The 13,395-nt window shown below is 33.3% G+C and overlaps 1 protein-coding gene across 2 annotated transcripts in view; it reads right to left on the reverse strand.

Annotated features, from left to right (window-relative positions):
• Window positions 1–7,802: 7,802 nt before the first annotated feature.
• The window catches only part of LOC106867407 (elongation factor-like GTPase 1), a 31,671-nt gene continuing 26,078 nt past the window's right edge, over window positions 7,803–13,395 (reverse strand). For both annotated transcript variants that reach the window (XM_089345421.1, XM_014912273.3), the window contains 6 exons: window positions 12,913–13,066; window positions 12,523–12,654; window positions 12,058–12,205; window positions 11,062–11,948; window positions 10,256–10,440; window positions 7,803–8,096 (listed from right to left, as the gene is read on the reverse strand). In XM_089345421.1, the coding sequence (XP_089201547.1) occupies window positions 7,908–8,096; window positions 10,256–10,440; window positions 11,062–11,948; window positions 12,058–12,205; window positions 12,523–12,654; window positions 12,913–13,066 (1,695 nt within the window). In that variant the 3' untranslated portion in view covers window positions 7,803–7,907. The remainder of the gene's footprint in view (window positions 8,097–10,255; window positions 10,441–11,061; window positions 11,949–12,057; window positions 12,206–12,522; window positions 12,655–12,912; window positions 13,067–13,395) is intronic.

The following is a 13,395-nucleotide window of genomic DNA, read 5'->3' on the forward strand; positions in this document are numbered from 1 at the left end:
TGCGGTCACATGACTTTGTTGTATCTCTAGCAGGGTGGCTGAATAGGTTCTATACCTTGCCAAAGGGCAGCCCATAACTATGCAGGGCATAGTTGTCACTCCATGAGGTATTTTCAAAATACCTACATACCATACTGAAAAATAAGTATTAACATCATTATAAATTCATTGAAGGGTGGTGGGTTGGCAGATTCATTATTATGCTGGACAAAATGCTAAGCAGTGTTTTGTCCATTTTTATGTTCTGAATTCAAATTCCAATGAGGTTTGTTTTGCTTTTCATTCCTTTGGAGTCAATAAAACAAATACTTGTTGAGCACTGAGGTCAATATAATCAATTGCACCCCTGCCTGAAATTTCAGCCCTTCTGCCTGAGTAGAAAGAATTATAGATCAGTTGTTGTTATAATGAGCATTTAGCTGTAAATTTTCTATTTTAAAACCTTGAATTTTTGTTAAATTAAGATATTCATTATTTATATAACTTCAAAGGGGGAAAAAAAAAAAAAAGCTTCACAGAGTGGTTACAAAATTAGCATATGAGGTCCAGATTTATTGTGTTTGTGATGTAACGAAAATAAAATTTGAATTAAATTAAGTTTAAGTAAATACAAATTGTAGAAAAAAATTAATATCTAAATATTTTCCAAAAATTGTGTTTACTTATGTATTTATTTAAGTTCAGACAAAACATTCTTTCCCAGATGTAGCTTATTATAACTATCATATGGTTTTAGGGTATATTGAAAAAGATTTCATATTGTTGTTTTTTTTAATGTAGTAAGCACAATGTCTTTAGTCCTTCAATCTTACTTCTGTTTGAAGACAATCTTTTAATTCCTTTTTTATTCTTAAACTAAAAACTTTGTGTTTTTGTTTGCTTTCCATAGATATTTTTAGAATCATTTTATACACCTGTGACAGCTTTCACAGTGGGACTGAACCTGGAACGATGTGGTTGGGAAGCAAGCTTCGTACCACGCAGCCATGCCTGCACCTATATACTGGATTAAAGTTTTCATAAAACTCTGCTTGTGAAGACCTGTTGAGGCAAGGGAAATCGAAATCGATGACTGGCATCCGTGCTAGTGGAGCGCTAAGAGCACCATCCGAGCGTTGACTGGCCTCCATGCCGGTGGCACATAAAAAGCACTATTCAAGTGTGATCGTTACCAGCATTGCCTTACTGGCACATGAAAAAATATTTGAGCGGGGTTGTTGCCAGTGCCGTTGGACTGGCTCCTGTGCAGGTGGCACGTAAAAAACACCATTTGAGTGTGGCCGTTGCCAGTACAGCCTGACTGGCCCTTGTGCCAGTGGCACGTAAAAGCACCTACTACACTCTCGGAATGGTTGACATTAGGAAGGGCATTGAGCTGTAGAAACTCTGCCAGATCAGATTGGATCCTGGTGCAGCCGCCAGTCCTCAGCCAAATCGTCCAACCCATGCTAGCATGGAAAGCAGATGTTAAACGTCGATATGATGATGGTTTGTATTAAAAACAATAAGAAAGGGCCCTAGACTACCTTTGAATTAACAGACTCTAAGTATTAATAGCTACACCTATTAGTCCATTAAAACATAAATTTATGCTTATGAATATTATCAGGTAGTAGGGCGGTGAGCAGAGAGAATCGTTAGCATTTAGTCTGTCTTTACATTCTAAGTTTTACCAGTTGAGCACTGGAATCGATGTAATTAATTTACCCCCCCCCCCTACAAAAAAAAAACAAAAAAAAATTGCTGGCCATGTACCAAAATTTGAAACCAATATTAGTAGTAGGTAGTCAAAAGACCCATTTTCCAAAGTGATATTGCATCAATATTCAGTATCATTACAGTTCATTGAATTGCTTCTTGGATCGACTCTAATATCTGTTTATCTTAGATAACTGGAAGATATGTGGTAGACCTGCTGAAAAGAGTAACTCAGAAATGTGTCTCCACTGTAGAATTTGAGATAAAAAATACTTGTTCCACGATCAAAGTGTTAAATTTATATTTTTGTTCTTTAATAATATATAACGAATATATTTCTTATCACTAACTCAAGTAACTCATTCGTTTAATTTGTTCTTGTTGATTCTGTGAAATCTGTCTGTAAAGCAACATTCATTTATCATGAAAACTTATTCAAATAAATTGTAAGTGTTGGCTAATTATCTCCCTTTACTAAGCTATCTCAATAAATTTTAATTGTTATCTCCCTTCAAAAATACACCAGACGTAATTCTGTGACGAACAGGTCGTTGAGTGTGGAAGTTCTGAGAACTAGCTCCAAAGGTGTGTGAAAATTAGACAGCTCCATTCTGACAACTAAATGCTATATCTGCAGCAGAAACAGAGAAAAATGAACGGTAATATTCTATGCAACAATATCATAAATTGCCAACAGATTTAAAGTTGAAGTGTCTGAGATACTTCAAATTTACATCCTAATAACTGCACATTTACTAAATGTGACAATTTATTCATTGTTCTTTAATTATTAAACAGTTCACATGAATGTTAGTTCTTGTTCAATTGTTCATAATACAATTTCATTTTATGTATTGGCAATTTTGTACAGGAGAGAGAAAAGATACCCCATACTTTTTCCGTCTTACAAAGTAAAGTAATCTCAGTTAATTTGTTGTTCAATTTTTGTGGCGGAAGGTAAAGAATACGCACACCACCCGTTTTCGGCGTAACAAAAATCCTAACCCTAAACACTAGGTGTGCATATTCTGTACTTTCGCCCAATTTAGTTGTTTCTGGGAGGTGGATGCAGTACTTCTGTACTTATTTATCGTTAGTAGAGTGCATTCCAGCAGAGTTTAGTGGGCTTTAAAAAGGTTAGTAATGCTGCTAATAGTTAAATCTATATGCAAATTTTCTTAAAACTTGTTTTGTCCTTCTCAAAACTAAGACATAGGCACACTAAACACACACACCCAGGGTCCAACTCTATGTAAGATGATGCTTGTTGTCAAGAAATAAATGTAGAGGCTCCAGTGCAATGCTTTGCTAAGGAGTCTATTATGCTGCTAAAACAGTTCAGATGGCAAGCCTACCAAATAAAAAGGGAAATTGTTTGCCTCTCCATTTTTTATTAATAAGAAGTCAAATTAGAGTTTGCATCCACATAATTCTTTCTTATATCATGAACAATTTTAAAACCATTTTAAATTTTATTAAATGTGGCAATATATCCACCCACTTTTTAATTCTTTACTGGCCCCATAAAATATTTCCCTCACACATCCATATCATCTTTCATTATTAGTATTTTGATTTCATTGTACTGTTGGGTTGTGCAACATGTGATGTATGTGATTTATAGTTTATTATGGAAGAGAAGTCTTTGAGATTGATAGCAAGACTGATATCCAGCATAGATCTTGTATATTATTTGTTTGCATCATTAACATTTAAAAATTCCAAGAGGTATGAAATAAATCATTTTTAACAGTAGAATAATTCAAAGTAGATAAAGCTATAGATAATAGCATGTTGTAAGAATATCAGGTTAAAAAACCCGTTCAATTAGAAAAAAGTCAATGGAAAGACTTCACCTGTTTTCTGTCCAAGGGTTTTTAAAACCTACATGATATTATTTATGGCTATATAAACGCTACAAGCTGGCAGAATTGTTAGCTTTGTGGCATTTCGTCCACCTTTACATTCTGAGTTCAAATTCTGCTTAGGTTAACTTTGCCTTTCATCTTTTCAGGTTTGATAAATTAAGTATCAGTGAAACACTGGGGTCAATATAATCAACTAGCCCCCTCCACCCTCCAGATTTCAGGCCTTGTGCCTATAGCAGAAATGCTTTGTCTACTTTGAGTTCTATAGTTAAAAGACAATTTATTTGTTTAGTTTTGAACACTCAGACTAGTATTTAAAGAGTAGATATGGCAAAGGATGTTCTGTAGAGTAGTAGTTTCGTATTCATATGAAATAATATTTAGCACATTGATGGTAAAGGGGCCATTACTGTTTTCCTCACTAGTACAGCTTTATGAAATATATTTTTTACTTAATAATTTATTATTGAACTACTGACTAATATGTTGTCTGCATAGTTGTCATGTTGTGTTCAAATTAATTTATATAGGTTAGAAAAGCTGTTGCAATGCCATCTGTTTTACTTTGAATATGAATAATGACAAAATGTACTAAAAAAAGCATTTTGTTATTGTTGAGTACTCTTGGAAATTTTGTTCCTTGTTTCTTCTACTAATTCTCCACAAAAATCATTTCCATTCCATTCACATTTTAATTCCTAAGTGTCCTTAGTGTCAATTCAGTTGACACAGCTAATATATCATTCTCTCATCTATAACTGCTTACTGCATTTATTTCAGAGCCATTCAAGAGTTGATTAATAATGATAAGATACTCTCTTTGTCAAATCTTCAACAAAGTGGTCCAACAGCTTATCTAGTCAGTCATCTATCATCTCTTTGGATTAATTGCCATTATTTAGTTAAGAGGAAATATGCTTAATTTAGGTTTTGAAACTTTTTTGATTTTCTTTTTTTTACTTTAAAAAGTTTGACTTAATCTTATCAAAACATTTCAGGTTTGAAATCTAGTACTTGTCAACTCCTTTTTACATAAATAATTAGAATTATTTATTTTCCAAACTATTGTAGGTCTAAATTATACAGATTTATATTGAACAAGTCCCCCACCCCCAGAAATTCTTATTAATTCTATAAATATTCTCTAACATTTTCAACAAAATTTCTTTTAGCAGTTCTCATGTAAGTTTTTAATAGATTTACAATCAGTTACCCCCAATTAATTTCCTGTTGACCTAATCATATATTAATGTATCTGCAGGCTGTATTAAGAGTTATTGATTTTATATGCCTTATACATATGCAAGTGATTAATCGAATATTTGTTTCAGAAAAGAATTTTTTTCTGAATCTATATTATGTATTTTAATCTTTTTTTTTTTAAATATTATTTGTATTCCGTTTTCATTTTAACTGACATTTTCCCATATAATCTGAGTTACATAATTCCGTCCAGCTTGCACATGAAATGATACAATCTTATATATTTTGGCACCAATTCAGTCTGCAGTAAATGATTCAGTGTTTTTGTTTTTTTTTCCTTTCCTTCCTTTCCCCTGTCAACACAATGCCAAAGAACAACTGCCTGAAGGTATCCATTAAATAATAAGCTGGTTTGTTCATTCATTATCATTGTAATTTCTCTGTAAATGAAAAAAAAAAATATCATCCATGTAAAAAAACAAAAAAAAAGATTTAAAAAAAAAAAGGATAGAATGTTGTATCCATCAGCCCAGAATTTTATGGAACCAGTTACATTTTCACTTATAAGAATTTCTTTTTTGTAAAATAACTATGTAAACAAAATGAACAAAGATGTTTTTAAAAATTTATGAATGCAAACTGTAATTTTAAACATTTCATCAGTCATTTATATGTCCTTAAAATAGTTTAATGTTTCTAAAAAAAAACAAAAACAAAAAAAATGTTAAGATTTTAGTAATTCCCACCTCCCTACCATTGTCACTTTTTTTCTATTAGAGAAATGAATTCTTGCAGGCAAAATTCCCAAAACAAAAACAATTATTCTCACTTTTCCATTATTCTCACTTTTGTTCATATTTTTGTAAAATGTTTTAAATGTCTATTTACAATTTTTTAAGCCTAAATATTAAAAAAAATACTCTTTGTATCATACTTCCTCTATCGGTTTAAATATCCAATCTCTAAATTTTTCTCATTAAGAAATATGGTTTCTAAGATACTAATTGTTTCTTTTCTGACAAATAGTTTTTCCCCCTCAAAATGAATAAATGTTGAACAAATTCTAACAGTAGTTCAAAAAGTTTTCCTTTCAACAATGTATAATTTATCTATATCTTAATGCTTTCATCTTTCACTGTCAAGTTATTAATGCAGATTGATTCCATTTTAAGACCCTTGTTCGTATTAAACCAAAAATGAGTTTTTTCCTAATTGTCAGTAGCTCATGAACATTTTGCAACTAAAAGCATCAGAATCTTTATAATTACCAGACATTTTGTAAGTACAGTAATCTCTTATCATATCATGGTTCATTATTTAAGCTTAATTCGATTCCTCTGTGGTGTTGTTTTGCATTTATAGATTAAATACACACAAATTATAAAATAGCCAGTTTAAATGCTGAAGGGTTAAGTTTCTCTTTCTGCTAATGTTATTTTACTATCAAAATCATACAATTAATATTTATAAGAAAGAAATTACGTTATGCTATATTCATGCATTCTTTCAGATATTAAAGTTTTGGTAAAGTAGCAATTAAGAATAAAAAATGAAATTACTAACTCAGCTCTGTGCATGCTTACTTTTCTCTACCTGACTTTAGTTGCTTCATACAAATTATAATGTAATAATTTTAACTATTTATAAATTGCTATACTCAAATGTTTTACTCTTTTTATGTAGAACAGCAGGTCTTGAAACCTGTAGTATATTCATTTAGTAATTGAAATAATAAAAATAGCCTTGTAGTCAGAAGTCCTTTCCCTACCCACTGTCTTTGGTGCTTGACATTTTAATAGAGAACTCATTTCTCGTCACTATTTGATCCAAAGCTTCTCTGCTAGTTACTATGGGATTTTGCTCCACAAGGGTTTGCAGGACATCCTCATCGAGCTCTACAGATCTTCTAGGCTGTAGTTTCGGGCTCAGACTTTCTGGAACCACTGTTCACACTGGCTTATACTTATTGTCTGATTCCCCGTACTTTCTGTTGCGTTGTTGCCTTTATTGAACTCATAAAGCAAAATATGCCCCTTTGTCACCTCCATTATAGCTTAATGCCTAATATCAATAAAAAATTATGCATGCAATAAAATAAAAACATAACTTGGTTATTATTTTAACATGATCCTTAGCAAGCATGGTGACACTTCCAGACTCCCTTTGCAAGGCATTGCCAGACGTATTGTTAGAGTACTACTAGTATAGATGTGACTGATGGAAATTACCCAAGGGCGTCAATCTGCATGAAAGTATAATTCAGGACTTGTATAATGTGCAGAAAAGAAAAAAATTAAATGATCATTACCGTTAAAAGTAAACACTAGTTGAATAAATACAGTAATACCTCACTTTACAAGACCCCAGGTTTACGAGTTATATTTTTCAAGCACAATATCCAAATTTTGACCGAAGTGCAAAAGTTTCTACTAACATAACAAATGCTTCAGCATATCACCGAGAAATTTATAAAGAGCGGGGGGGTGGGGGTGGAGAAGCTTCTAAGCTAACAACTATAAGTTTTATAGGCAAAATATTTTTCTGGGAACGAACATTGCTACTAGGGGAAATTGCTCTGCTTTACGACCAACCTCCGGGGAATGAATTAACTCGTATACCCGAGGCACAACTGTTATTAAATCCGTCACGGGAAAGGGGCGGTTACTCAAATCTTAAAGATTACACATGCAGTGAAGTGACGGTTACTTCCCTTGTAATTAGAACCTAAAAAGTCTAATATAAAGACAAATTGTAATGTTTGGTGCCCAATGGAAGCCATTCATATTATGACAAAACTGTCAAAAAAAAAAAAAAAAAAAATTTGTTAGGACAAATTATTTGCTTCAATATTAATTAGTTCACTGATCTATTGAAAACAAACTAACACACACGATATATTTTACTCTTTATGTAAACCCCATTAGGCTATTAAATCTGAGCAATACCAGTTTCAAATTCTAAGCTGTATCATTAATTACTCTAACAATGAATGTAAGAATTTTCTCAAAGACAGACAGCAAAATAAAAATCAAATAAATTATGAATACATTTTATTTTCGGACAATATATCTTAGTTTGTAAAATTACATTCATTAGAATAATTGGTCTCCAACATAAATTTTAAAGAATTAGTAAGGTTTATTTATTTTTCTTTAACGTCCTTTGTTTTTCTGCATGTTCTACAATTTTTTCATTAACCTTTAAACCTTTTCGTTTACGCACTGCATTCATATATGACCGAGCCAAATTCTCTGAATCAGCCTTTTCTCCAAAATGTAGATATTCCTCCTCGGTTTGAGGTTCCCAGAAGGGATCCATGTCAACAACCTAAAAATACAAAAGAACATTAGCTATCATCAATTACTTTTACAAGACATTGTCTACAAGAAATGACTTGAATCCCACAGGCAGACTTCAATATTTTCTACCCAAAAGGGATTTTCCACCCACTATTAACATTTATATACATAGGAGTGACTGTGTGGTAAGTAGCTTGCTTACCAATTACGTGGTCCGGGTTCAGTCCTACTGCGTGGCACCTTGGACAAGTGTCTTCCACTATAGCCTCGGGCCGACCCAAGCCTTGAGTGGATTTGGTAGACAAACTGGAAGAAGTCCATCGTGTATGTATGTTTGTTTGTTTGTTTGTTTGTCCCTCAGCATCGCTTGACAACCAATGCTGATGTGTTTGCGTCCCCGTAACTTAGCAGTTCAGCAAAAAGACCAATAGAATAAGTACTAGGCTTACAAATGACAAACGAGAGTAAAAGTATATATATATATATTTAGATCCCCATATACTGCATTAATATTCCCCACACTTTCCATTGCATTGTTACCTTTATTGAACTTATAAAGTAAAATATGCCCCTTTCTCACATCCATTATAGCTTTGAAAACGTAAATGTTTAATTCATGCAATTGAAAAAAAAAAAAAAAAACACATTTATGGGATAACCCACTACACACACACACATGTATGTGTGTAACTTCATGTGCTTCAAGATCTACAGGTCCCAAAAGAATTATTACAAAGTCATTTAAGAGTATTTGTCAGCTGGAGTTGACCTTCTATCAAGGCTGGGGCAAGTTTTATTTTTTTGAGTGTGGAAGACTGACAGTTGTCCATGCATGAAAGGCTCTTCTTCATGCCACAGATGTTGTCCAAGGCCATTGCTTTAGCACTAGTGTTGTTGCCATAAGAACACAAAGGGCCAATCTACCATTTGGGGTGGTTTTATTTATCCAGAAAGGATCAACGACAAAGTTAATCTCAGTGAAATCTGAACTTAGAGCAGGTACCAATTAAGGCCCTCTATTGCATATGATAGTTCTGCTGGCCATAAAAGAAGTTTAAGAGACTAACCACCCAAAAGGAACTTCTGTATGTTGATAATTATCAAAAAAAAAAGTCTTAGCATGAAATTAAGTCCTTAAAGTAAACCTAGTAGAAAAAAAATAAATAAAACAGGACTTTGCTACCATTGGGAAGTTTCTCTGCTCAGTATGCAAAAAAAAAAAAGTGTACAAGAGGGGTAATGGGTTCATAGGCAGGTTATCAGAAAAGGAAGCCTTCATCTGTAATAGAAAGAGCATCCAGGTAATAAATATTTTCAACTGCAGAGAAGTTTCTCTAGAAATAGTTGATAGTTTCTGTTACGTATGTAATATAATTAACAGTGGTGATAGAGTTTTGAAAGTATAGTAGCTAGAGTAAGAACTGGAGCTATAAGAATGAAGGGCAGATTGCATGATATGTATGAAGTACAGTAACAAAACACTGGGCATTAAATGCAGAAGAATTGCAAAGGCTGAACATTAAAATGAGACAAATATGCTCTGCTGAGTATGCAATGTTAATGTGCACGAATTATGAAGCATGAATGATCTGGGTGAAATCAGATGTAAAGAGCAAAAGAGATGAACTGCACAGGTATAATCATGTGACGCATATACAGGATTACAGTTGAGTAAAGACATACCAAGCAATTCAAGTTAAAACACCTTATAGAAGCTAAAGATCATGGAAGATATAGGAGAAATTACAAAAGCTGGTCTGTAAAGTGGTTGTCATTAGGAAGGACATCCTGCTGTAGAAACCAAGCCAAAACATCTGGCCTTACCAGTTCTTGTCAATCCACCCAACCCATGCCAGGATGGAAAATGTTGTTGATGATGATCAGAGAAGGTGGAACCTCACAAAAGAATTGACAAAGAAACACATCAAGTGGTGTGATGCCCATGCTGGAGATAACCTATTCAAGGCATGCGAGCAGGAATGAGTGGATATCATGATCATAATAAAGTAATGAAGTGACAGTACCAGCAGAGTACTAGACAAAATACCTTAGTGTTTAGTAACCAAATCCAAAACTCACTGGCTTTGATCAAAAAGGATTAAGTCAACATAGTTTGGCTATGTTAGAAATCACTACATATAATCAGTTCTTTTAATTTATCCTTAATTAATCAAAATTTTTCCTTACCTCCCAATGACTAAAACGGAGTTGTGGACTGGCCAAACCACTTGTTTTTTTCCTGATATCTTCAGCAAAACCAAAGCTTTCAATAATTGGTAGAGCTGCTTCAATATTAAATACCCGAGTACCTTCTCTCATATCTTCATGAAGTACCTTACCATTGCGCTTTCCAAGTACAGCATAGAGTTTACCTGAAATAAGTGAATATGAACAAGGATTAACAACTACAATCTTTTTCAAATTAGTGTAGGTAGGATAGCAGTTACAAGTAATCTGACATTTTAAAAAGTACATTCTAAGATTTGCAATTGTAAGTATTTTTTTTTATCTTTGTTTCTTTTTTCTTGTGTCAGAATGAAGAAGTGTTTGAAACTAATATTTTCTTACTGCCAGAGCCATTGTTTAGACAGCAAAGTATTCTAACTGTTTGGCCGGTTGAAAGTTAAATGTGTTAATGAAACAAGCAAAATTATGTTTATCATGTACCTTTCGCATGAAGACAATACACTAGTTGTTGAAAATGCTGAATCAATGTGCAATCCAGTAATTTTACTGTCAGCAAAGTGTATGAGATTGCATGAAACACTTTTCACTTAACATTAGTGAACCAATAATTGAAATTTATACATGGTTTAAAACTGAGTTAGCAAGAGCATATTTTCTGACTTAAAAATTCCCAACTAGGAAAAGCTCATATCTATATTACAGAGTAATATTTTTTTATAAATCTATCTTGAATTAAAGAGTAACTATTTCATAAACATATGAATGCAAAAATTTGGAGATTTACTTTCAAAAGAAATTCGACTTACCAAGTACATCAGCAGTAGCTTGAATATCACATTTGTACATAGCAACCATTAAACGCATTGACTGAGTTAAGAATACCTTTCTACAACCATCTTTTATAGTCGACATTAACTGCCCTGAAAATGGGCCATATGCAACCTCATTAGTGTATGTTAGGTCTTGTTTTCTCTCCTCTGATGCACCATTTGTATCACCTATACAACATGATGATGTACCATTAAGACTGTCCAAGTAATCCCACTGTTCAATAATAAAACAGACACCATGCATTGGTTCTTCACAAAGAGGGCCCGACAAAGTAGCCATTTGAAAACCACTGATAATGCTATCATCATAACTACGCAGAATGCCAGTGGTATCATCTGTAATGTTCCATAACGAAGGTCTTTGGTAATTAGGGATTTTATTCACGAGTACATTTGGTCCAACATGCCGAGGCCCAAAGGACCATATATGATCAGTGAACCCCTGCCATTCTTTACCTGCTTGTGAAAAAGCATCATTTAACTGTTTCTTTAGATTTCGGACACCTTCATCCATAACATGATTTATTTCAGTACAATTTAATTGGTCTCCTTTAGAAGTTCGGATTTTTATTTGAACCTGGAAATATTTTAAGACCTCTGTACTTTTTTCCAAAATGTTTGTGACTTCTTCCGGGAGAGGTTTTGCACTGAGGTGAATTGTGCATTTTCGATTTGGTGTTTGTATTTCAATAAGACCGGGTCTAATCTCCTCTATATCATTCTCTATATTCTTCATACGTAAATATTTTGTATCAGTCATTTGAACAATAGCTTCATTGACCATATCAGTTTTTGGAGGAGTAATTATTGTTTCACGGAATGGCACAATCGGTGAGGAAGCAATGATCTGTACGTTAGCATACCTGCAATGAAAAAAAAAAAAAAAAAAAAAGTTTGAAACTGTTTTTGATCAATTTTCCATAATTTCTGTAATAAAGGCAAGAAGCCATATATACAAAGTCTAGTAATTACCTATCTGTTAAATCTTCAAGGCAACGCTGTAAATGAACTTCTCCTGCTGCAACAATAACATGCTCACCAGTTTCTTGGACAAGGACTTCTACACAGGGATCAGCTTGATTTAACAAACGAAGTCCTTTCACCAAATTAGGCATATCACCTAACAACAAAAAAAGTTACATTTCATATAAAGATTTTTGTAACATAAGACTCAAGCACATTCAAAACAATACTGATTTCAAATTTTGGCACAAGTCCTGCAATACCAAGGGAAGGAGTAAGTTGATCACATTGATCCCAGTACTCAACTGGTACTTAATTTATCGTTCCTGAAAGGATGAAAGACAAAGTAGACCATGACAGAATTTGAACTCAGAGCGTAAAAATGCTAAGCATTTTGCCTGGCATGCTAATGATTCAGCAAGCTCACTGCCTTTAACTTTAAAATAATACTGAAAAAAAATAAAATAGACTTACAGATATTTTGTGGCTCAATAGCAACACGTACAATGGGAGCAGCCTCGAAGTGCATGTCAGTGAAAGCAGGACATGCTATGGTTTCACATAACGTTGCTGTCTTCAGAACATATTCTTCTAAACTTCCAATTCCTGCAAATTTAACCAATACCACAAAAGTAAAAAAACATGTTGTTTAATAACCTTACATATTAAATCTCAGATTGAGGAAATTAAGTAACAACATAGGAGAAATTCCTTAGATAACTCTTATTCATACAGTAACTTCAACTACATACCTAACTTGAAAATAATACATCACTACCACCGAAATAAATTCATTATCGTAGTATTTATTCTATTGGTCTCTTTTGCTGAACCAGTAGATTATGGTAAACTATCTAAACTCACCAAGAACATTTCCTGCAGGTACTTCATCCATAATTTCCAGCTCTCTTCCCATGAATAAATATAAATCTTGTACTGTGAATGACATGATGTGTTGACTACTTGAAAGTTCATTAACAGTAAGGTCAGAATTTTCAAGTAAAGTTGATTGTTCATTCTGTATGGAAATAGAAAATTCATAATGAAAATGAGGAGAAAGCAAAAGCAATAAACTACAATAACAAATTAAACAAACAATTCAGATAACAGTATTATAAATTATTTACTTTAAACAAAAGAACAGCAATTCTACATGGTAGTGACACATGGGCCCTGAATGCAGAGGACATGCAAGGCTAGTATGTTCCCCTGGATTTGCAATATAAGCGTGCATGTATGACAGAGCACTGATGTGCTGAGAGAAAAGTTAGGCATGAGAGGAATTAGATGCAGTGTGCAAGAGAAAAGACTGCAGTGGTTTGGTCAAGTGATGCACCATAAAGAAGT

This window comes from Octopus bimaculoides, chromosome 2 (assembly GCF_046866305.1).
Source record: "Octopus bimaculoides isolate indiv1 chromosome 2, ASM4686630v1, whole genome shotgun sequence".
NCBI lineage: Eukaryota > Metazoa > Mollusca > Cephalopoda > Octopoda > Octopodidae > Octopus > Octopus bimaculoides.